Source organism: Symphalangus syndactylus, chromosome 14 (assembly GCF_028878055.3).
Source record: "Symphalangus syndactylus isolate Jambi chromosome 14, NHGRI_mSymSyn1-v2.1_pri, whole genome shotgun sequence".
NCBI classification, from domain to species: domain Eukaryota; kingdom Metazoa; phylum Chordata; class Mammalia; order Primates; family Hylobatidae; genus Symphalangus; species Symphalangus syndactylus.
The window spans coordinates 70,478,470-70,501,503 of record NC_072436.2 but is presented as its reverse complement, the minus strand read 5'-3'; the positions used below and the strand labels follow the sequence as shown (position 1 = coordinate 70,501,503).

The 23,034-nt window shown below is 40.5% G+C and overlaps 1 protein-coding gene and 1 non-coding gene across 4 annotated transcripts; both read left to right on the top strand.

The window, feature by feature from the left end:
- The first annotated feature begins 234 nt into the window (after positions 1 to 234).
- Positions 235 to 14,322, top strand: SNRNP27 (small nuclear ribonucleoprotein U4/U6.U5 subunit 27). Of its 3 annotated transcripts, XR_008650867.2 has the most exons (7): positions 235 to 3,374; positions 4,449 to 4,569; positions 5,782 to 5,894; positions 6,730 to 6,809; positions 12,262 to 12,326; positions 13,344 to 13,515; positions 13,602 to 14,322. XR_008650867.2 is itself a non-coding variant. In XM_055242538.2 (6 exons), exons 1-6 carry the CDS (start codon positions 3,341 to 3,343, stop codon positions 13,396 to 13,398), a joined length of 468 nt encoding a protein of 155 aa, XP_055098513.1. In that variant the 5' UTR covers positions 3,178 to 3,340; the 3' UTR covers positions 13,399 to 14,322. The 3 variants fall into 3 exon arrangements, 2 of the variants coding, with proteins under 2 accessions (XP_055098513.1, XP_063473952.1); XM_055242538.2 differs by having other exon boundaries at positions 3,178 to 3,374; positions 13,344 to 14,322; XM_063617882.1 differs by lacking the exons at positions 12,262 to 12,326; positions 13,344 to 13,515; positions 13,602 to 14,322 and having other exon boundaries at positions 3,226 to 3,374; positions 6,730 to 7,736.
- A 7,420-nt stretch (positions 14,323 to 21,742) lies between these two features.
- Positions 21,743 to 21,847, top strand: LOC129463356 (small nucleolar RNA U13). The gene has a single exon (XR_008651143.1). It is a non-coding gene; the product is annotated as a small nucleolar RNA U13 (small nucleolar RNA).
- Positions 21,848 to 23,034: the final 1,187 nt, after the last annotated feature.

Genomic DNA, 23,034 nt, shown 5'->3' with positions numbered 1-23,034 from the left:
CTCAGCTAAGTAGTAAACTGACAAATTGTGACTTTCTCACTTTAGTAGGCATTACTATGAGATACACTTTTTCCTAGGCCCAGTGCAAAATGGAAATGCAGAACCTCTTGTTCAAAGATTAGTAGGAATTTCAAGAGTAGCAAAAGCTGAGTATTAAGCCCTTCTATGCCCAGGATCCTGTGTGACTGCACAGGTCACATGCCTATAAAGCTGGCCCTGCCTGGAAGTCGTTTCTTCTCTCTCTTCCCACTGCCTGGATCTAACTAGCTTCCAAGACCTGCCATCCTATTCCTCAAACATCTCCTGATTCTGTTCTTTCTCATTCTCTTCTATCATTGCCTTAGTGCAACCCCTCATTCCCTCCACTTGTTCTTTCTGGCTCAGGTCTTTAGATCTGGCATCCAGATAAATCATTTAAAATGCAAATCTGGTCAGGTCACTCCCTATCCTGAAATGCTTCAGTGGCCTCTCATAACCGTAAGGATAAAGTCCGAGGTACTTAGTAAGGTCTGCCATGATGAACTCAAAGTGATGATAATATCAAACCTCTTTCAGTGCTTATGTACGTCATAGTGTGACACATCTCTGTGCCTTTGCTATTGCTGCTACTCCTACTCTTTACTTGGACAATGTATTCTTTTGAGTCTCACAGCTCAACTAATTGTGTGTGAATGTGTGTGTACATAAACATTTTTATAACAGTGCCTGGCATATAGTTAGCACAGTATGTGTTAGCTATTATTATTCCAGGAAACCCTCTTGGACAAATTAGGCTGAATAGCCTTCTTTCATGTCACCATAGCACACTGTGCATATTTTAGCTTACCACATTACCATGAAGAGGTGTCTTCCTCTGTATGCCTCCACAGCTAGAGTGCAAGCTCCTTGAGGCAGGGACCATGTCTTACTCATCTTTTCAATCTAGTGCCAAAGGGGTATAGTGTCCTGTGCATCATATGCATTCAAAAACTCTTTGTGTATTCAACTGATCCCCAGCATACCTTCCAATCATTTTTAGTCCTAGAAGGATTTCTTTTTTTTTTTTTTTTTGAAATGGAGTCTCGCTCTGTCGTCCAGGCTGGAGTGCAGTGGCAAGATCTCGGCTCACTGCAAGCTCCGCCTCCCAGGTTCACACCATTCTCCTGCCTCAGCCTCCCGAGTAGCTGGGACTACAGGTGCCCGCCACCACCTCTGGCTTACTTTTTGTATTTTTAGTAGAGACAGTGTTTCACTGTGGTCTCAATCTCCTGACCTCGTGATCCGCCCACCTCGGCCTTCCAAAGTGCTGGGATTACAGGCGTGAGCCACCGTGCCAGGCGAGGGGTTTCTTAAAAAGCATTTTCATCAGATGAGACCCCAGCCCTGAGGGGAGAAGGAGAAAGAAGGAGAAAGAAGGAGAAAGAAAGAGTGTTTTCAGCCACCACCTGAGGCCACCATGTTCTTCCTGTCTTACACATCTAGTACATACCCCCTTAGGCTTCCCATAAACCCTGTCTTTCCTGTGGACAATTTCTTCAATCATTAGTGGTGTGCTTCTTCTTTCTTTTTTTTTTTTTTTTTTGTTTGAGACGGAGTCCCACTCTGTCGCCCAGGCTGGAGTGCAGTGGCGCAATCTCAGCTCACCGCAACCTCAATCTCCCAGGTTCAAGCAATTCTCCTGCCTCAGCCTCCCAAGTAGCTGGGATTACAAGCATGTGCCACCACGCCCGGCTATCATTAGTGGTGTGTTTCTCCAATGATGTCCCTAAATCTTCTTCCCTGGGGTCTGCACCTCCCTTGAACCTCCCCATTCTACACCTAGTGCATGCTTTTCCAGGGTAATTCCAAAGGCATCTGGGGGTCTGGGCTGGTGGTAGAAATCCTAGATGTCATGGCTGGATCTTTCCTGGAAGTTTGGGTTGGGACAGGTTATTAAAGAGGCCACTCTGAATGTATAAATCTAATTAAAAATTTACGTGATTGGTGGGCATTTTTTCCAACCTAATAAAGTCCCTTTCCATCTCCCAGCTCTTTGTATTTTAAAAGCCAGGTCACTAGACTTGATAATTCTAGAGAGAGCTGACTGAAAAGAGTTGGTTTGATTAGAAATAGAGGTTCAACACTTTTACACTGTTGGTGGGAATGTAAATTAGCTCAACCATTGTGGAAGACAATGTGGTGTTTCCTCAAAGACCTAAAACCAGAAATACCATTTGACCCAGCAATCCCATTACTGGGTATATACCCAAAGGAATATAAATCATTTTATTACAAAGATACATGCACGAATATGTTCATTGCAGTACTATTCACAATAGCGAAGACATAGAATCAACCCAAATGCCCATCAATGATAGACTGGATTAAAAAAATGTGGTACATATACACCATGGAATACTACACAGCCATAAAAAGGAACGAGATAATGTCCTTTGCAGGGACATGGATGGAACTGGAAGCCATTATCTTCAGCAAACTAACACAAACAGAAAACCAAATAGTGCATGCTCTCACTTATAACTAGGAGCTGAACAATGAGAACACATGGGCACAGGGTGGGGAACAACACACACTGGGGCCTGTAGGGGGAGGAGCTGGGGAGAGGGAGAGCATTGGGAAGAATAGCTTAATAGATGCAAGGCTTAATGGGTTGATAGGTGTAGCAAACCACCATGGCACACATTTACCTATGTAACAAAACTGCACATCCTGCAAATGTACCCTGGAACAAAATAAAATAAAATAAGAAATAGAGGTTTGAGTCTTTCCTGGTAAGCATATTTATGCTCTACCACAGACGGTTCAGCCTTGGGGCAAGACAATCTTTCTCCTAATTTTTATAGTTTTGAACATTCTAAAGTTTTTGTTGTCGTTGTTGTTGTTTTCCCTGAGGACAGAGGCAACTTTGGGGAAGTACTTTGTCAGGTAGGATGGAATTTGGGGCCTTTAGTTTTCCTTCCAAGAGCCCATAGGAAGTTTTGGGTGCCTTCTCAATGCTGGCATGAGAAAATATAAAGCAGATGGACAGTGAACTTTGGTATATTCACTCCTTATGAATGTTATGTGGAAAAGTGGAAAAACATTAGCTGTTTGTGCTAAGTTTACAGTTGGTTTGCTGTATTTTGTGCATGTGGACAAAAATGGGGGAAAAATGAAAGCTGTGTTAGGATAATGGATATACGGCTGAATTTTCCAGGAATTTCTATAATAACACCAAATCGAATGTTTTAACGCCCACCGTGAACAAAGAAGACCGGAACCCTCGCGACTCGTTTTGACGTTTTCTGGTCGGCGGTAAAAGCTCGGTTCCCGGCCCTCCCGGAAGTTGTTGCACAGTTGTTTCCGGGAAGCGGGACTCCAAATGGGTCGCAGTCGCAGCCGCTCTCCACGGAGGGGTGAGTCCTGTAGCAATTCGGAGGATATGGGGCTCTGTTGGAGGCCCGTCCCTTTTGTTTTATTTTGTTTTGTTTTTGGCAGCCGGGTAGCAGAGAGGCGGGCCCTTTTCCCAGGCGGAGAGCGAGGGGTGAATAAAGGAACGTAGACCTGGGCCCTGCCCTCTTCAGCCCGCCCTCGCCGGTTTGCAGGCAGTTGTTTGTCTCTGAATTAGTTTCATTAAGTCTTTGTCACCTTCATACAATAACTTTTATTACACTGTGGCCGGTGGGTTTAGAATTAGACCTCAGTTCCTTTGCTGAATTTCTGGGCGACGGTGGGCAAGTCACTACTCAGCCTTTCTGAAGCGAATTCCCAGAATTAGTCATTGAGGGTAGTATTGCCAACTTTTAAAAACTGATGTGAGAATTAATGTCACATCCCATAACATAGAGTATGTGATTCTGCCTGCGTCTTAAATACTTAATAAATGTTAGATTCCTGCCCAGGTCATTACAGGGAAATCGATACTAAGAATTTTGAGTCCTGGGAGCTCACGTCGTAATGTTTTCTGGCTACCAGCCCCATAAATAAGGCAGCGCGACGTAAAGAACCCTGGACTTCCATTAGGAGATCTAACTTAGACCCTCGGTTCTGCCCCTGATTCGTTTTTTTTTTTCTAATCAATTTATTTATTTTTAATGAGACAGAGTCTCGCTCTGTCGCCCGCCCAGGCTGGAGTGCAGTGGCTTATCTCAGCTCACTGCAACCTCCACCTCCCGGGTTCAAGCGATTCTCTTGCCTCAGCCTTCCGAGTAGCTGAGATTACCCGTCCGTGCCACTACGCCTGGCTAATTTTGTATTTTTATTAGAGACGGGGTTTCGCCGCGTTGGCTAGGCTGGTCTCGAACTCCTGACCTTGTGATCCGCCCGCCAGCCTCACAAAGTGCTGGGTTAACAGGCGTGAGCCACCGCTCCCAACCTCTTTTTACCTTTTTAATGTGACTAATAATGGTTTGCATTTTTTCTACTGGACGGCGCAGCTCCAGATATTTGAGGTAATTATCAGTTCTGCAATTTGTGTGCGTTTGCATTAGAACGTAGGCGTTCCCGGTCCACGTCCCGGGAGAGAGAACGCAGGCGCCGAGAAAGGTCCAGGTCTCGGGAGAGAGATCGGAGAAGGAGCCGCTCGCGATCCCCGCACCGAAGACGCTCCCGGTAAGGGCAGAAAATAAGCCAAGAGTTTTATTTACCGAAAGTCCCTAAGAAACTGGTCGCTGCTCTTAACTTTGTTTTCATCGCTTATAAGGGGATTTACGGTTTCCTGAAATGGAGGAAACTTAATCCAATCTTATTCTAAAGCTAACATTCACCTTGGTTAAATGGGGCTACATCACAAAGTTGTCTTGAAGAGTAAATAAGAAATAATGCATGCAAACCCCAAAGCATGATGCTTGGCAAGAAAAAGAAATAAGTATTTTATATTTTTGTTTCTTTCTTCCTTTCCTTTCCTTTCCTTTTATTTTCCTTTTCCTTTCTTTTCCTCTTTTTTGAGATGGAGTCTCGCTCTGTCACCCAGGCTGGAGTGCAGCGGTGCAATCTCTGCTCACTGCCACCTCCATCTCCCCTGCGATCTCTGCCTCCCCTGGTTCAAGCAATTCTCCTGCCTGAGGCTCCCAAGCAGCTGGGACTACAGGCACATGCCACCACACCCAGTTAATTTTTTTTGTATTTTTAGTAGAGATGGGGTTTCAACGTGTTAGCCAGGATGGTCTTGATCTCCTGACCTCGTGATCCGCCCTCCTTGGCCTCCCAAAGTGCTGGGATTACAGGCGTGAGCCACTGCACCCAGCCTTTTGTTTCTTTTTTATTAACGTTTTGGTGATAATGATTTATTCAAGTATGTAATCAAGAATGGATGATCTTGGAAGAACGTTAGAAATGGGCTCTGAGTCTTTTTTTTGGTTTGTTTGTTTTTTGAGAGAGAGAGGGTCTCCCTGTGTTGCCCAGGCTGGTCTTGAATTCCTAGGCTCAAGCGATCCTCCTGCCTCTGCTTTCCAAAGTGCTGGAATTACAAGCATGAGCCACAAAGCCCCACCTGGCTCTGAGTCTTAATAACCATCAGTTGCCATTTAAGTCAGCTTTTTTGTATATTTGTGTGTGGTTGTTAGAAACTTTTAATTTACATTTTTCTGCCTTCCAGAAAGCTTTCTAGTCCTAGTTGTACTGAATACAACTGATGATTAAGCAGTAAACTACATTAAAAAATTTTTTTGTTAACAATCAAGGCCTTGGCAGAACCTTTTTCCTCACTTTGCTATAGGGAATGACTCGTGGTTCTCTGTGGAGCTCGGCTCATGTATATCTGTGCTGATTGATACAAAGTTGATATGTCTGTCTGTTTCTAACATCTTTGCTTATAAATATTAGATCTCCAAGACGACATAGATCCACATCTCCTTCTCCTTCTCGACTGAAAGAAAGAAGAGATGAGGAAAAGAAAGAAACAAAAGAAACAAAGAGCAAAGAACGGCAGATTACTGGTAATGTTATTAGATAAATAACTGTAGGAAAAGTACAGTGATGATAAAATTATAAGAGTTTAATCTTGAACATTTAAATGTTAAGGCTTTTATAGTATTCACTGCATATGGTTTTGAGTTTTGTTTTATTTTTGTTTTTTTTTTTTTTTGAGATAGAGTTTCATTCTTGTCACTCAGACTGGAGTGCAATGGCACTGTCTTGGCTCACTGCAACCTCCACCTCCTGGGTTCAAGCAATTCTCGTGCCTCAGCATCCCAGAGTAGTTGGGATAACAGGCACCCGCCACTGTGCCCGGCTAATTTTTGTATTTTTAGTAGAGATGGGTTCTCACCATGTTAGCCAGGCTGGTCTCAAACTCCTGACCTCAGGTGATCCTCCCGCCTCGGCCTCCCAAAGTGCTGGGATTATAGGCATGAACCACCATGCCCAGCCTGAGATTTTGTTTTAATTGCACCCTAGCAAGTTGCTGGTTATCTGTGGTGCTCCTGATACAGAAGGGTAGTTAAAAACATGAGAATATTCTATTTTGGAAGTGTCTTCAGAACTATATAGTGTCATGCCTGATATTAAATGTAGTCCTTAATATGAAACCCAGATTATTTTTTAAAAAGGTAATCCTGTCTAAAGGCTTCAAGGAGAGGACTTTTTTTGTACCATAAGTTACATTCTGTCCAAATGTAAGAGGAATTTTTTCATTAGACTCATCTTCAGGTAATTGTTTTGTGTGTTCTCTGCTAGTGAGGTGGAATGACTATTAATCTGTTACCACCTCTCTTTTTATTTATGTATATATTTGAAATGATAGAGAAGTCACAAAATTATTCATTTTTGCAGAGGAAGACTTAGAGGGCAAAACAGAGGAAGAAATAGAAATGATGAAGTTAATGGGATTTGCCTCCTTTGACTCCACAAAAGTAAGTAAAACGTGCAACATTCTCATTTGCACTAATCTGTTACGACTGTCCTGTCTTTCCATGTTCTTTTCCATTTATACAAATTTATTTGGTTATAAGACAATAACTATCTGTTTGAAGGGCTTTGAGAATACAAAGGAGGAAACAGTGAACTGCCATTGGAATTCAGGGAGTGGTTGCCAGGGACGATGTTTGAATTAGATCTTAAAGGGCAAATAGAAGTGATCAGACAAAGAAGAGGAAGGAGATTATTTCAGGTAGAGGGAAGAGCTCATGAAAATGCCATATAGGTGTAAAGGAGCATAGTGTATTGTGGGAATTTCAGATTTGGCCAGGGATAAAGGGGTGCTGATGGGCTAGTGACTTAGGCTAGAAATAGAGGTAGGAGGCAAATCACAGAGGGCTTTTGATGCCCTTAGTCATGCTGAGGAATTCAGAGTTGATTCTTTAGGTGTTGAGGAGAGGAAGTAGTGATTTTTAAATAAGGGAGTGGCATGGTTATATGTGTGTTTTGGAACAGTGACTCTGGGGGCAGCATGGAGGACAGATGGGAGATGGTTAGATTGGAGGCAGGGAGAACTGCTGATTTGTGCAAGTGAAAGATGATGAAGGCCTGAACTGAGTTGAGAACGATTCAGGAGCTGGGGGAAGTGTGAGTGAGTAGTTAGTAATGCCTCTTAGGTGTCAGGCTGGGACCCTGAGTGATACAGTTAACCCAGAACAGAGTTTCTGGAAGGGGAACTGCTGGGAAATGGAAGAACAAAATCCAGCTGCCAGATAGAGATGACATTGGGCAGCTGCATACATGTCTCACAGCTTAGAAGCGGGGTAGATAGGGGAGTGAATGCTGTCTAGCCTTCATAATAGCAGAGAGATGAGAGAAGAGGACAAAGAGGGAGGGATTATGTAAAGGAGGGAGACCATAGAGAGAGAGATGGGGGAAGAGAGAGATGGGTATAGAGAGAGGAAATGAAAGGAAGAGAGGAGAGGGGATGGAGAGAGGGAGGGTGTGTGGAAAGAAAAACTATATTTTTCAAAATCTCTTTTCTAGAATTTTAAGTCTTTCCATTTAGTTTTGCAAATGGAAATAGAGATGTTTGAGAAAAAATTGTCAAAAATAATCCACTTTCTCAAGTCTTGTATTCCATTGAGTTGCTAATGGAATGGGGTAATCGCAGTTGCTGTGAGTTTCTTTCTGACTAATGTGACTGTGTAGGGCTCACATGTTTTAAAATGACAGTGTGTAACTTAGGAGTACTGAGGCATGACTGTTTTGAGGTGAGAAATTAAGAACAAGCTCTTGTTCTTGCAATGGTTATGTGAACTCTGTTTTGGAATTTAATGAAGTTTATCAGCTTTTTTTCCCTTGAATGCCCTAAATTCTTATTTATTTTCCAAAGAGTATTTTATAAATGAAAGTTTATTAATATATATGTTGGGTGAATAAAAATAGGTCAAAAGTAAAGCAACTATAGTTTTATTGTCTTTAGAAGAATGGGGAGGGAACTTTTTCCCCAAAGAAAATGGAATTATTTTCTTTGTTTTTTGGTTTTCCTGTTGCTTGATGTTGGTTTAAAGTTCCTGAAAGTCAGATCTAAGGGTGGTGCCACCCATCACCTAAATGTAGTCAGTGATGAAGATGTTTGCTTATAAAGGAAAACTTAGGTGAAAAGTCATAGATCTTATAAAAATTATGGAGTACCATCACACTAATTGATGTCAGTTTTTTAAAATGACATCTACAAGGATGTTAATTTAGTTTATATGCAGTTGGCTTCATGGCTATCAGTTATAAAGTCAGCTCATTTGTGTTTTTAAGTAACGTGTATCTTGTGATGTTTCATCATTGATCTATTGTGGGACCTCTTCATATGCCAGTATGGTCACCCATTTTCCTTTCTATCTGATTGTATTTTTATTTTTTAATTTTTATTATTTTTTATTTTATTTTATTTTTTTGAGACAGAGTCTCGCTCTGTTGTCCAGGCTGGAGTGCAGCGGCGCCATCTCACTGCTACCTCCGCTTCCTGGATTCAACCGATTCTCCTGCCTCAGCCTCCCAAGTTGCTGGGATTACAGGCGCCTGCCACCACACCTGGCTAATTTTCATATTTTTAGTAGAGATGGGGTTTTGCCATACTGGCCAGGCTGGTCTCGAACTCCTGGCCTGAAGGGATCCACCTGCCTTGGCCTCCCAAATTGCTAGGATTACAGGCGTGAGCCATTGTGCCCAGCCTCGTTTTTTAGAGACAGGTTCTTGTTTTGTCACCCATACTAGAGTACAGTGGTATGATCATGGCTCACTGCAGCCTGACCTCCTGGGCTGAAGCAATTTCCCTGCCTTAGCCTCTGGAGTAGCTGAGAGTAGGCACATGCTGCCATGCCAGGATAATTTTTTTATTTTTTGCAGAGATAGGGTCTTGCTGTGCTGCCTAGATTGGTCTTGAACTCATGGCCTCAAGAAATCCTCCTGCCTCAGTCCATTTTTTTTTTATTTTTGAAGAGACAGAGTCTTCCTATGTTGCCTAGGCTGTACTCAAACTCCTTGGCTCAAGAAATCCTCTTGCCTCAGCCTCCCAAGTAGCTGGGACTATAGCCTCACAGCAACGTGCTTGGCTTTTCCCTTTCATTTTATTAGATGGGTGTGAAAGTAATTACAGTTTTTGCCATTGGAAATAATGGCTAAAACTGCAATTACTTTAATAACATTCTTCTAGGTAGTTTCAAAGTTTGGTTTTGTTTATTAATGGATAATTTTCTATGCCAGCATGTAAATAAATGAGGATAGGGCTAATAATATGCAACTCTGCCAATAGTTTCCAGAAATCAGTAAACCTTTAGGAATCGAACTTTGTAAAAAGGTTATCATCATTTACTTTTTTGTGCCCAAGACCAGTCTTTCTAAGTCATGCTTACTGCCTATTATTGGGAGTTCAAAATCATATACCTCAAGTAATTTGTTCAGCGCATACCTTCCACCCCCAAAAAATACATGAAAATAGGAATAGAAAAGTAAGACCAAATACATTTATTTTAGCCCCACTTCAAATATATTATTCATCTGTGTATGCCTCTTGGCCAGTGGGGTCAGAATCGGTTTTTGCCCTGACACCAATATCTAATTAAGTACACTACACAGATAGGCTAATCTTGCATAAGTAGTAATGGGAGAGGGAGGAGGTGGGGGTCACTTGTATGTGTCATGACGTTAGCTGATGATACTCATCTAAGTCATTTTCTGAATATCTGGGAGTGCAGTGACCTAGGATGTGAGAATGCAAAGGTGACTCTCAGACATATCCCTCCATCAAGAAGCTTGCAGTCTCATAGGGAAAATAACTTTATGATGTACATCATGGTTTTATAGGGTAGAAAATAGAGGGTACACTGGGCTGGGTGCGGTGGCTCATGCCTGTAATCCCAGCACTTTGGGAGGCCGAGGCGAGAGATCACGAGGTCAAGAGATCAAGACCATCCTGGCCAACATGATGAAATCCCATCTCTACTAAAAATACAAAAATTAGCTGGGTGTGGTGGTGCATGCCTGTAGTCCCAGCTACTCAGGAGGCTGAGGCAGGAGAATCACTTGAAACCGAGAGGCGGAGGTTGCAGTGAGCCGAGATTGCGCCACTGCACTCTAGCCTAGTGGCAGAGCAAGTCTCCATCTCAAAAAAAAAAAAAAAAAAAAAAGAAAGAAATAGAGGGTACTGTGAGGAAAGCACAGTTAACATTTTTCAGCAGTCAGAGAAGAGGGCACTTCCTGGCAACTGGAATGTTTGAATTGGGCCTTGAACAATGGATAATAACCAGATAGTTCAAGTTGGAGGCAGGGAAGGCAATTCAGGCATGAGGAACAACATGGGGGAAAGTGGGTATGTTGAGTTGACTTGGCTGATCAGAAGACCTGAACAAGAATTTGTGAAAAAGAGGATGGGTGCTACATTCAGAAAGGTCAAGATGGAGTGACACATAACAACCTAGCATTTGTGTCTGTTATTCTGTTCTAATTTTTGATTTAAAGATCAAAATTGGGCTGGGCACAACGGCTCATGCCTGGGATTCCAGCACTTTGGGAGGCCAACGCAGGAGAATTGCTTGAGACCAGGAGTTCAAGACCAGCCTGGGCAACATAGTGAGATCCCATCTCTACAGAAAAAAAAATTTAAAAATTAGCCCAGCTTGGTGGCATGTGCCTGTAGTCCCAGCTACTCGGGAGGTTGAGGCAGGAAGATCACTTGAGCCCAGGAGTTTGAGGCTGCAGTGAGCTATGATCACGCCACTGCACTCCAACCTGGCGACAGTGAGACCCTGTGTCTAAAAAATAATAATTTTTAAAATGAACAAAAAATTGCAAGGGTTGTACAAGAAATGGGATTCCGATGAATGGCAACCTTTCCAGCCATGATATGAGAATATTATTAGCTAAGGTTGTAAGTTAAATTTTGTGTGAATGTGAGTTTTTCTGGAGATTTACCTTTTATCTGGTTTCAAAGTATTCTTTGACCAGAAAAGATTAGATTCTGCTACCCTACTTTCTCAGCATGCCTTGCACATAGTACATACACTGTGAATGTTTGTTGGTTTGAATATTAATTGCTTATGTACGACTGTAAAAATGTGAGGAGAGAGTTATACCACTTGGGAGCTCATAGGATCTGGAAATTATCTCTCCCTCATTGGACTCTCCTCCTTCCTCCTTCCTCCTTCCTCCTTCACTCCTTCCTTCTTTCTTCTCCTTCCTTCTCCTCCTTCCTCCTCCTCCTTCCTCCTTCCTCCTCCTTCCTCCTCCTCCTTCCTCTTCTTCCGCTGCTGCTGCTGCTCTTGCTGCTGCTTCTGTTTGTGCTGCTTCTGCTGCTGCTGCTCTTGCTTCTTCTGCTGCTCCTTCTGCTGCTCCTTCTGCTGCTCTTGCTTCTTCTTCTGCTTCTGCCGCTGCTGTTTCTGCTTCTTCTTCTGCTGCTGCTGCTTGTGCTGCTGCTGCTCTTCTTCTGCTTCTGCTTCTGCTGCTCTTGCTTCTTCTGCTTCTGCTGTTTCTGCTGCTTCTGCTGCTGCTGCTTCTGTTTATTCTGCTACTGCTGCTTCTGCTTCTTTTCTTCTGCTTCTTCCGCTGCCGCTGCCGCTTCTTCTGCTGCTTCTCCTCCTCCTCCCCCTCCGCCCCCCCTTCTCCCCTACTTCCCTCTTCCTTCCTCCTTCTTCCTCTCTCCTCCTTTCTTCTTCTTCTTTTTTTTTTTTTTCTTTTGAGACTGGATCATGCTCAGTTGCCCAGGCTGGAGTGCATTGGTGTGATTATGGCTACTTGCAGTCCCAAACTCCTGGGCTCAAGCAATCCTCCCACCTTAGCCTTCCCCCAAGTAGCTGGGAGTACAGGTACATGCCACTGCCACCACACCTGCTTTCATGTATCCTGATTTAATGTATCCTTCCTGTTTTTTGTTTGTTTATTGTTTTTCTTCAGGGTAAGAAGGTGGATGGCTCTGTAAATGCCTATGCCATAAATGTCTCTCAGAAGAGGAAGTACAGGTATGCATAGCCCCCATTATTATGTTTGAACTAATAAATCAGTTTTGTACTTCGAACTTTATTATGAGATAATCATGTTTGTAGGAAATGTAGCAGTTTTCCATACTGTTCCTTGTATGAATGAAATATTATCTTCATTGCTTATATTCTGGCATGTTAAAATTGTTTTCCCATTTACATGTAAGCTAATAGCTATTAGAGAGAGGGTAGTTGGCTTAAATATTTTAGGACTATAGATAGTAATTTCCTCAGAAAAGCGTAATTTCAAGTCTATGGGCTTTGATTTCATTATAATTTAGGTATAAAATAGATCCCTCCTAAACTAGATTGATTATGTAAGGATTTCAACTGTAAATATATTCTTCTGTCAAGTATAGGCATATTTTATTTGTATCACAGTTTTGGAACGAACCAATCCATACATGAAATCTCACTGAATTCTTCATGAATGAAAAAGTCAAGATATTTTCAAACATTGCCTTTCTCTCTAACTTTGTCACTGATAAAAGATTAATAGTCCAGTTAATTTAGATTATGAATCATGTGATTGAAAATACTATAAGCTAAGGTACTAGAATCATCTTGGACAGTCTTTTGTAAAATTACCTTCCAATAAGGTCTTATGGGGAGAATCATTACAGTGTGCAATTGAATTTGCTCAATGGGTGCCTGTTTTGGAACTCTTCTCTATTTCTAAATTATATGTTTCGTGTTACCTAAAATAAATAAGGATTTTCAATTGATTTTTTTTTTTAAGTCTGTAAATCTTCTCAAATAATTTCAAAATTAAACTTCCACACTGCTATTTGGAGTTAAAAGAAATCTGAAAGTCTTTGGTTTATTTTGAAAGTAAAATAATCTCTAAATATACATTAAATTACCTTGAATAGTTTCTACCCTAGACTTTGCTATTATAAAGATGGTTTATAGGTTTAATCTCTGACGCATGTATTTTTTTTTTATAAGAGGAGTATAGGATTAAAAAAATAAACAATGAATTTTCTCTTCTCATCATAGGCAGTACATGAATCGAAAAGGTGGATTCAACAGACCTTTGGATTTCATTGCATGAGAGTTGAAGTGTTGAAGGATGATTTTTTTTCCCCTCATCTTGGTCAGAGAGTGGATTTTGTATTTTGTATTTAACTTGCATTCAAAAAACAGGATCTCAGTTCTCCTTTCTTGTAAAGTAAGAAAATCTTATTTATGATGTATGCAGTTAACTTACCTTGCCTCAACAGAAGAAAGGTTAAATATTACATTTTTTTCTTTTAGGAAATATCATTTGTGGCAGGCGTCAACCCCATTTTATTTGTCCTTATTCCTGTGGAAGCAGTATATGTTTTCTTCTTGAATGCTCATTAGGACTTCTTAAAAAACATGAAAGTAATTTGGAAGTAAGTTTATCCAATAAAGCAGTATTTCTACCCTTTTAGATTTGATAAATATTTTTATTACCAAAGAATCTCCCTAGACATTTTCTTTTTTTTCATGCATAGATTTAAGTATCTTGATTGTTAGTAGTCTAAAAATGGGAAGAATGAAAAAGCATAACTAGATTTTTCTATCTTCTGTGGTCGCCCCCCCCACAAAAAAATACCATTTATGGTTCTCTCCACAAGTATAAAAGCATTACATGCAAAAAAAAGATCTCAGAGAAACCAAAAAGTAAAAGAAAAGCAGAAAATCACCTGTTATCTACTCGCAGAAATAATCAATTTCAACATTTTGGTATATGTCTTTCCAGGCTTCTTTGGGTTGATCCCACCTATGAGATCAGAGTATGTATGCAGTTCTTTCTTTAACCCTTTTTTCTCCCATGTACTGTGAACATTTAAAAAGTACTTTTAAATATTCTTTGGAAACTTAGCTTTTAGTAGCTACTTGGTTGTATCATAATTTATTAACTAATGTTTTATTGGTAAACATTGGCTTGCCTCCCATGACTTGTCATTATAATTAAAACTGTGACTACTATCTGTCTCCATTACATACATATTTTTGTATGTTTCATTATTTCCTCAGGCTCTGTACTTAGACGTGGCATTGCTGAGTGAGATTAAAAGGGCTATGTATACATGTTTTAAGACGTTTGGTATCTCTGGCTAGAAGGTAACAGCCAACTCTATCCAGTAAAGCATAAGCATTCTTGTTTCAGATACATGTACAAATATTAAGTGTAAAATTTGTTTTAAAGTTTCCTACCTGATGGGTAAAATAATGGTACTATTTGGTTTTGTATTTTTGTTTCGTTTCCAGGGAGGATGAATATTTTTTAAATGTATTAGCCATATTTCTTTTGTGACATGTTAATTTTAAATCTTGGCTCTATTAATATTTGTCTTTTGGCAAGCTTTTCTTTTTTTCATTTGAAGAATGCTCTTTTTCTATTGAAGATAATAACCATCACCCATTCTGTTGTAGACTTTGCTGGTAGTTGAGGCTGTGTGGCTACGTTTTAACTTATTTTCCTGAGTAAGTACTACAAACGTGGAACAAAATTCAGATGATACAAAGAATATCTAGTGATGCATTAATTGTATATCCTTTCAGAGATATTCCACATATATACAACCATATATATATATATATATATATATATATATATATATATATATATCTTGTATATAAAAATAGAAGCAAACTCTTCATACTGTTCTGCACCTAGTCTTTGTTCACATTCATCTTACACATCTTGTGATGGTTTCTTATCAGTACCTGTAAAATTGTCTCAGTTTTTTAATTACTTTTTTTTTTTTCCTTTTTGAGATAGAGTTTCATTCTGTCACCTAGGCTGGAGGGCAGTGGTGCAGTTTTGGCCCACTGCAACCTCCTCCTCCAGGGCTCAAGCAATTATCCTGCCTCAGCTTCCTGGTAGCTGGGATTACAGGCGTGTACCACCACGCCCGGCTAATTTTTGTATTTTTGGTAGAGACAGGGTTTCACCATGTTGTCCAGGCTGGTCTCAAACTCCTGACCTCAGATGATCCACCCCCCTCGGCCTCCCAAAGTGCTGGGATTACAGGGATGAGCCACCATGCCTGGCCTTATCTCTAGATTTTTAAGGGCTGCTTTATAGTCAGTCCATTGTAGGATGGACCATAATTTATTTAATCCCGTTGATGGACATTCAAGTTATTTCTAAGTTATTTCTAATATTTTGCTACTTTAAGCAATTCTGTAATGGTTATCCGTGCATGTACATTTTACAAATCTTTAACTAGATTTTAAAATCCTTATTGTATCTGAAATTTGACCACCTATTGTAGTTCTTTTTTTTTTTTTTTTGAGACAGAGTCTTGCTCTGTCGCCCAGGCTGGAGGGCAGTGGCATTATCTTGGCTCACTGCAACCTCCACCTCCTGGGTTTAAGCAATTCTCCTGCCTCAGCCTCCCGAGTAGCTGGGACTATAGGTGCATGCCACAATGCCCGGCTAATTTTTTTTTTTTTTTTTTTTTTGAGATGGAGTCTCGCTGTGTCACCCAGACTGGAGTGCAGTGGCACAATCTCAGCTCACTGCAACCTCCACCTCCCAGGTTCAAGTGATTCTCCTGCCTCAGACTCCCGAGTAGCTGAGACTATAGGCGCTCACCACCAAGCCCGGCTAATTTTTTGTATTTTTAGTAGAGATGGGGTCTCACCATGTTAGCCAGGATAGTCTCAATCTCCTGACCTCGTAATCCGCCCGCCTCGGCCTCCCAAAGTGCTAGGATTACAGGCATGACCACCATGCTCAGCCTCAATTTTTGTATTTTTAGTAGAGATGGGGTTTCATTATGTTGGCCAGGCTGGTCTCGAACTCCTGAGCTCAGGTGATCACCCACCTCGGCCTCCCAAAGTGCTGGGATTACAAGCGCGAGCCTCCATGCCCGGCCTATTGTAGTTCTTTGAAAGCTTTCCTGGCACGTTAGTTCCCTGTAAAGAAAATAATGATAATGACTGCATTGCATGCTACAGAGTGCAGAGCACCTTGATTCACTTAATTCTTATGAGATACATAGAACAGGTACTACTATCTCCCATTTCCCAGATGAGAAAGCTAATGCTATTCAGCATAAAGGCAGAAACTCTTGATGTTTATTCTACCTACTGCCTTCAATGTTTAAATATTTGAATGTTGTACAGCTTTGAAGTACCCATTACACAACTGTCATCACCCTAAGCATTTGGATTATTTTGCTTGGACTTTTTGCCAGCTGAGCTAAATAGTTCCCCATGCCTCTACCCACCAAAATACTATATATCTGTAAATAATCCATGAGAAGGACTGTTTCTATTTTTGTGTACACCTAAGAAAAGCAGACCTAATTGTTGTCTTAATAGTGAAGCCAAATCTTCTAGGATAAAATAATATACTCCAAACCAAATTATTGCCTTATCATTTTATTGGTGTTGTGTTACTAGAGATTTGACTTTAAATCCTTAAGGCAGCATACTTTGCAGATAAATAATCTGAGATAATCTGGCAGGTCAACAGATCTGCTGTCTGTGAGCTAACACTAAAGAAATAGAAGAAGAGTAAATCTTTGAAAAATGGAGAAAAGACACCTTTGATCTCAAAAATCTTGGTTTGAAGGAACTTTTTATCCATTAGATCATCTAATTCTGGAAGAATAACCAAAGTGCAGCATCCTTGTATTCTTCGTCTAAGAGGCTCATCCTCATAGGGGATGTAAATTGAGCCAAGTTTTCTAAGTGTCTAAATGTTAAGTGCTCCAGGGCTCAGTCCTTGGACTCTCCAGTCTCTTCTTTGGTGAACTGTCCATTTGTGTGGCTTCAAACACCTTCTGCCATCTCTCTCAAATTTATACTCTTCCTGTTGGACCATTTTACTGAGTTACAGTCATGTATATGCAACTAGACTATTAGGCACCTCAAATTTAAGATTAACTAAACTGAACTCTGTCCAGTCTTCTTTTTTGAGGCTTTCCCATCATAGTAAATGGCCCTTTCATTCACTCCTTTGCTCAGACCATGGTCCTTGGGGCCATCTTTGACTCTTTTATTTTATGCCTTACATCTGAGTCGTTAGCAGATTCTTTTGGCTTTAACATCAGAGTGTATTTTGAATTTGACCACTTTTCACCACCTATGCTAACCTAAGCCATCTCTCTTGCCTGGACTACTGCAGTAGCCTCCTAACAAGTCTCCCTCCTTCCACTCTTGCTGCCTGTTTATTCTCCACCCAGTATCAGAGAGGAACCTTTCAAAATGTACATCAAGGCTGGGCGCGGTGGCTCCTGCCTGTAATCCCAGCTCTTTGTGAGGCTGAGGCCAGCGGATCACTTGAGGTCAGGAGTGTGAGACCAGTCTGGCCAATGTGGTGAAACCCCGTCTCTACTAAATATTCAAAAATTAACTGGACGTGGTGGCATGCGCCTGTAATCCCAGCTACTCGGGTGGCTGGGGCAGGAGAATTGCTTGAAATCTGGAGGCAGAGGCTGCAGCGAGCCAAGATCTCACCACTACATTCCAGCCTGGGCAACAGAGCGAGATTTTGTCTCTAAATTAATTAATTAATTAAATATGCGACTAGTCATATTGCTCCTGGGTCCAGTGATTTTTTAAAATCATTTAGAATAAAGTCCAGTCCTCAGTGTGGTCTACAGGGCCTCCATATGACCTAGACCCTGGCTTTCTACAGCCTCACTCCCTTGCTCACCACACTGAGCTATACTGGCTGGCCTCCTTGCTGTTCTTTCAAAACAGGCTTGTGTCTACTCCCAGAGTCTTCTCACTTGCTCTTTCTTCCTTCTGGAATGTTCCCCCACCTCCCCGATTTGCACGAGTAGCTTATTTACATTGTTCAGATCTCTGCTCAAACTAAGGTCATTCCTGACCACCCTATCCAAAATAGCAAACTTTCTTCCCCGTCTCTGCACTCTGCTTTACTCTTTTTTTTTTTTTTTAACATTTAAAAAGTTGAGATAAAATTTATACACCGTAAAATTTACCCTTCTAAAGCTTACAATTCAGTGGTTTTTAATACACTCAGAGTTATGCATCCATCATTCCTAATTCCAGAATGTTTTCATAACCCCAGAAAGAAACCTTATATCCATTAATAATCACTCCTCATCCCCCCCACCCCTAGAATTCACTAATGTACTTCCTGTCTCTACAGATGTACCTATTTTGAACATTTCATATAAATAGAATAATACAATAGGTAGCCTTTTGTGTCTGGCTTCTCTCATTTAAGCATAATGTTTTCAAAGTTCCTCTGTGTTGTAGCATGTATCAGTACATCCATCATTTTTTGTCTGCAAATAATATTCCATTCTATAGTTATACCACATTTATGTTTATAATTCGTCAGTTGATGGGCATGTGAGTTGTTTTCACTTATTGACTATTAATAAATAATGGTGCCATGGCTGGGCGTGGCTGGGCGTGGTGGCTCATGCCAGTAATCCCAGCACTTTGGGAGGCCAAGGTGGGCAAATCACTTGAGGTCAGGAGTTCAAGACCAGCCTGGCCAACATGGTGAAACCTTGTCTCTACTAAAAATGCAAAAATTAGCCAGACATGGTGGCGTGTGCCTGTAATCCCAGCTACTTGGGAGGCTGAGGCAGGAGAATCGCTTGAACCCAGGAGGCGGAGGTTGCAGTAAGCAGAGATTGCACCATTGCACTCCAGCTTGGGCGACAGAGTGAGACTCCATCTCAGAAAAAAGAAAGAAAGCAAGAATGGTGCCAGAACATTTGTATACAAGTTTTTGTATGAACATGTTTTCAGTTCTTTTGGGAGTATGCTTAGGAGTGGAATTACCAAGTCATATGGAAACTACATTTAACTTAAACATAAAGCACTGTCAAACTGTCTTTCAAAGCTGCTGCACTATTTTACAGTCCCATCCACAATATACGAGGGTTCCAGTTTCTCCGTGTGGCTCTCCAAACCCTCCTTTACTTGTCTTCACCGCATTTATCACTGCCTGACATACTCTATATTCTTTTATTATTGTGTGGTTCTTCCATTAGACAGCGAGCTCGGAGAAGTGGGGGATCTCTTTGGTTAGCTCTGCAGCCCCAGCACCACACAGTGGCTGGCACAGAGTGCAACGCTCAATGCATGTCTTGAATTTGTGAATATAGTTCTGTAACCTTTTTTCACTAACCTAGTCCCTTGATCTTCATTTTACATCTGATTACCTTTAGTTAACCAAGTACTTTATTTTGTATTTAACTTGCATTCAAAAAACAGGATCTCAGTTCTTCTTGTAAAGTAAGAAAATCTTATTTACGATATATGCAGTTGACTTATCTTGCCTCAACAGAGGAAAAGTTAAATATTATATTTTTTTCTTTTAGGAAATATCATTTGTGGCAAGCGTCTTTCTTGTAACAGTCTTAAAACATTGTGACAAAGCTAAACTCCTTTCGAACAGTACTCAGAATGATATTGCCCATTCTTACTGCTAATCCTTTGCTTTGTGTCTTTTGTCCATGCCTGTATGTATATAACAGAGTAGGAAATTGGGAAAATACATAGTTTGGGCCTTTAAAAAGAAAATGCTATAAGGGTTATTTTACAATGTATTTACTCAGTGCTGTGCCTTAGGGATCTTTTCTTGCCAGTATACGTAAATCTACCTTTTAAAAAGCTGCTGCATAGTGTATTGTGTGATGTGCATATGACAGTTTAGCCATTGCCTTTTTTTGTTTGTTTGTTTACCCACTCTGGCTGGAGTGCTGTGTGGTGCGATCACGGCTCACTGGAGCATCAACTTCCTGGGCTCAAACAGTCCTCCTGCCTCAGCCTCCCAAGTAGCTGGGACTATAGGCCGCACCACCACACCCAGCTAATTTATTTTTTGAGTAGAGGTGAGGTCTCACTATGTTGCCCAGTCTGGTCTCAAACTCCTGAGCTCAAGTGATCCTCCCATTTCAGCCTCCCAAAGTGTTGGGATTACAGGCATGAGCCACGGCCCCTGGCCATTGCCTCATTTTCTAAATCACAGATTTGTAGAGTGACTAATTTTTGCAAAGCAGTGTTTTTAAAGGTTTTTACAATTTAATATTATGATGTTAGGTATCATATTAGTGTGTCCAAAATAGCCACAAAGAAAGAGATGATACTGTTGAACCAGAAACTTGAAATCCTGATTTATATACTTCGAGGAACAAAATCAATTCCTCAAAACCTTATAAGACAAAATTTATTTTAATATCATAGTAGTTAGGAGGTATCAAACTCAGTTATAAATAGGGGGCTTTACTTCCCGTAGTGATAGAACTTTTTAGGCACTTCAGGATTATAATACGGTAACAGTTGTCTTCCCTGCCACTCTGGGGTGCTCTCTGAAGCGGCATCTCCGGCAGAGAACTCCACAGTGTGTGATGAGCCTGTTGCTTGCTCAGTATTGGCATTTACCTCTTAATATACTGTCCTATGCCCATCTGGAGTATAAGCCCCCCAGAGGAGACTGGGCAGAGATTTACTTGGCAGTAAAGATTATCTGACAAGTCTAATATTTTATGTCTTTGTAATTCCCCATTTTCAAGTATATATCCTAATTAGTTTATCTTGATATATGCTCAAAGATATAAACTATTGTCATCCCATGTTTATGCTATTACACATAGCTTTTTATTTAAAGTTTTGGTCATAAAATTCAGGTTCAAACATTCTAGAATTCCCAACTTCTATTTTTGGAGCTGTGACTCTCAGTCAGTCAATGCTTAGGTCATGCCTTTGAGGCACTAGGTATTGAAAGTCACCACTTCTTCATTATCTTAGGATTCTCAGTTCTTTCTTCAAAACTTATACTTTCAGGTTTTCTTAATTAACCAGTCATTCCATACATTTGTGTAAAATAATTTCTAGGAAAACTCCGAATCTCAAAACCTTTGTTTTATACTTACTACTTCATTTCCAGTAGATGGCACCAAATACCCTTTGAAGTTCTTCATTATACTAATTCCTAGTTGGTGTTGCTGGCTAATTGATAATTTCATCCACCGCCAAGGAATGAACATGGTCTATTCTTTAGTCTGATTCTCTAATTTTTATATAATGTAGTATTTTTGTTTGGAGTCTAAGCTAGACTTGTTGGCGTTTAAATTATTTGCTGTTTCTGGCTCAGATTTCAACCTTTTTTCCCCCTTTTTAAGACAAAAATGAGTGTGACTTTCCAGTCAGGGTGATTGTAGAGGAAGGGTCATGATACTGAAATAGGACTTGGTTAAAATAAAGAGTTGAGAGTAAGAGAATAAGGACATATGCCAAATGTTTGTAATAAAATCAAAGAGAAAATATAAATATATACAAAATCCAAAATGTTAGGATAATGAAATCAAAGCATTTTTAGTATTATCACTTTGGGTACTTTAGTAGAATTGCACTCATTTATGATTTTCAAGTTTGTTTTACAAATAATATCCAATTTAAAAATACTCCTTAAAAACTGTTAGATCCTTTTGTAGTTCATAAACATAGTAATTAGGTGTTCCCATTGCATGTGTGAGATGTGCCTCCCAAAGAGCTTGTTACAGCGTTGGTACATTACCTATCTGATGTGGAGAAAAAAACACTGTTATATTTCTACCTTCATTTCCAGCTTTGTATTGTGCTTTGAAAACCTTTACCTTCAGTATGTGTTTTTCATTAGTATTTTCATAAAGAATCAGTTTTTAGATCCAGTTAACCACTGAAACCAGAATATGCCTATATGTCAGGCATGATTTACTACATGTTTATTCTATTTACTCTATTGAGTTGATTTAATTTTAGTGGGTTTGTGGACATTAAAAAATATATGTTTAATATTTCCCACCATAATTACATTTACACCTTTGTCTTTCTTTTTCTTCAGTACTTGAGTTGTCAGTGTTTTGTGACTCAGTCTGGAAATCTGTTTAAACTACCTTGTCTTTATACAACTACCAACAGGAGGATTAGTAATTTGGGCTCTGGGTGAGACATACATAGGTTCAGTTTCCATGTCTGCAGCTGAATGCGTGACAGGGAAAATCATTTAGCCTCCCTGGGCCTCAGTTTCTTCACGTGCAAAATGTAATTAATACAACCTACCTCATGGGGTTATGTTGAAGATTGGAGATAATGTAGGTACGATACCTACACATAGTAAGCTATTATATATTGGCAACAATAATAAACTTTTAAAAAAAGAAATATGTTCATGCTTTACTCATTTGTATTTTGGGGACTCAACCTACCAAGAACTTTATTTCTACTTTTAAAATTGGAGATGTCTGTCAGTACATTGGCAGTGTAGCTTGGTTTGCCAGACAGCTTTCATTTCAAAAATTTTGATAGGTTTAGGGACCGATCTTTAAACTTTTTAGTTCTGTATACATAACATTCTATTAAGCATTTAAATTGGTATCACCCCATGCGGAAACACACCATTTGCAGACGTCTTAAAGAGTATTCTTGGCCGGGTGCGGTGGCTCACGCCTGTGATCCCAGCACTTTGGGAGGCCGAGGCGGGTGGATCACCTGAGGTCAGGAGTTCGAGACCAGCCTGGCCAACATGGTGAAACCCTGTCTCTACTAAAAATACGAAAATTAGCCGGGCGTGGTGGTGGGCACCTGTAATCCCAGCTACTCAGAAGGTTGAGGCAGGAGAATCGCTTGAACCCGGGAGAAGGAGGCTGCAGTGAGCCGAGATCGCGCCATTACACTCCAGCCTGGGCGACAAGAGCAAAACTCCCTTTCAAAACAAAAAACAATAATCTTGTGA

Bases quoted from the DNA above. Each gene is read 5' to 3' on its own strand.
- SNRNP27 (XM_063617882.1), top strand. From the start codon at position 3,341: ATGGGTCGCAGTCGCAGCCGCTCTCCACGGAGGG. The intron at 4,570-5,781 runs GTAAGGGCAGAA...TATAAATATTAG, and splicing joins CCGCACCGAAGACGCTCCCG to ATCTCCAAGACGACATAGAT. The intron at 5,895-6,729 runs GTAATGTTATTA...TCATTTTTGCAG, and splicing joins CAAAGAACGGCAGATTACTG to AGGAAGACTTAGAGGGCAAA.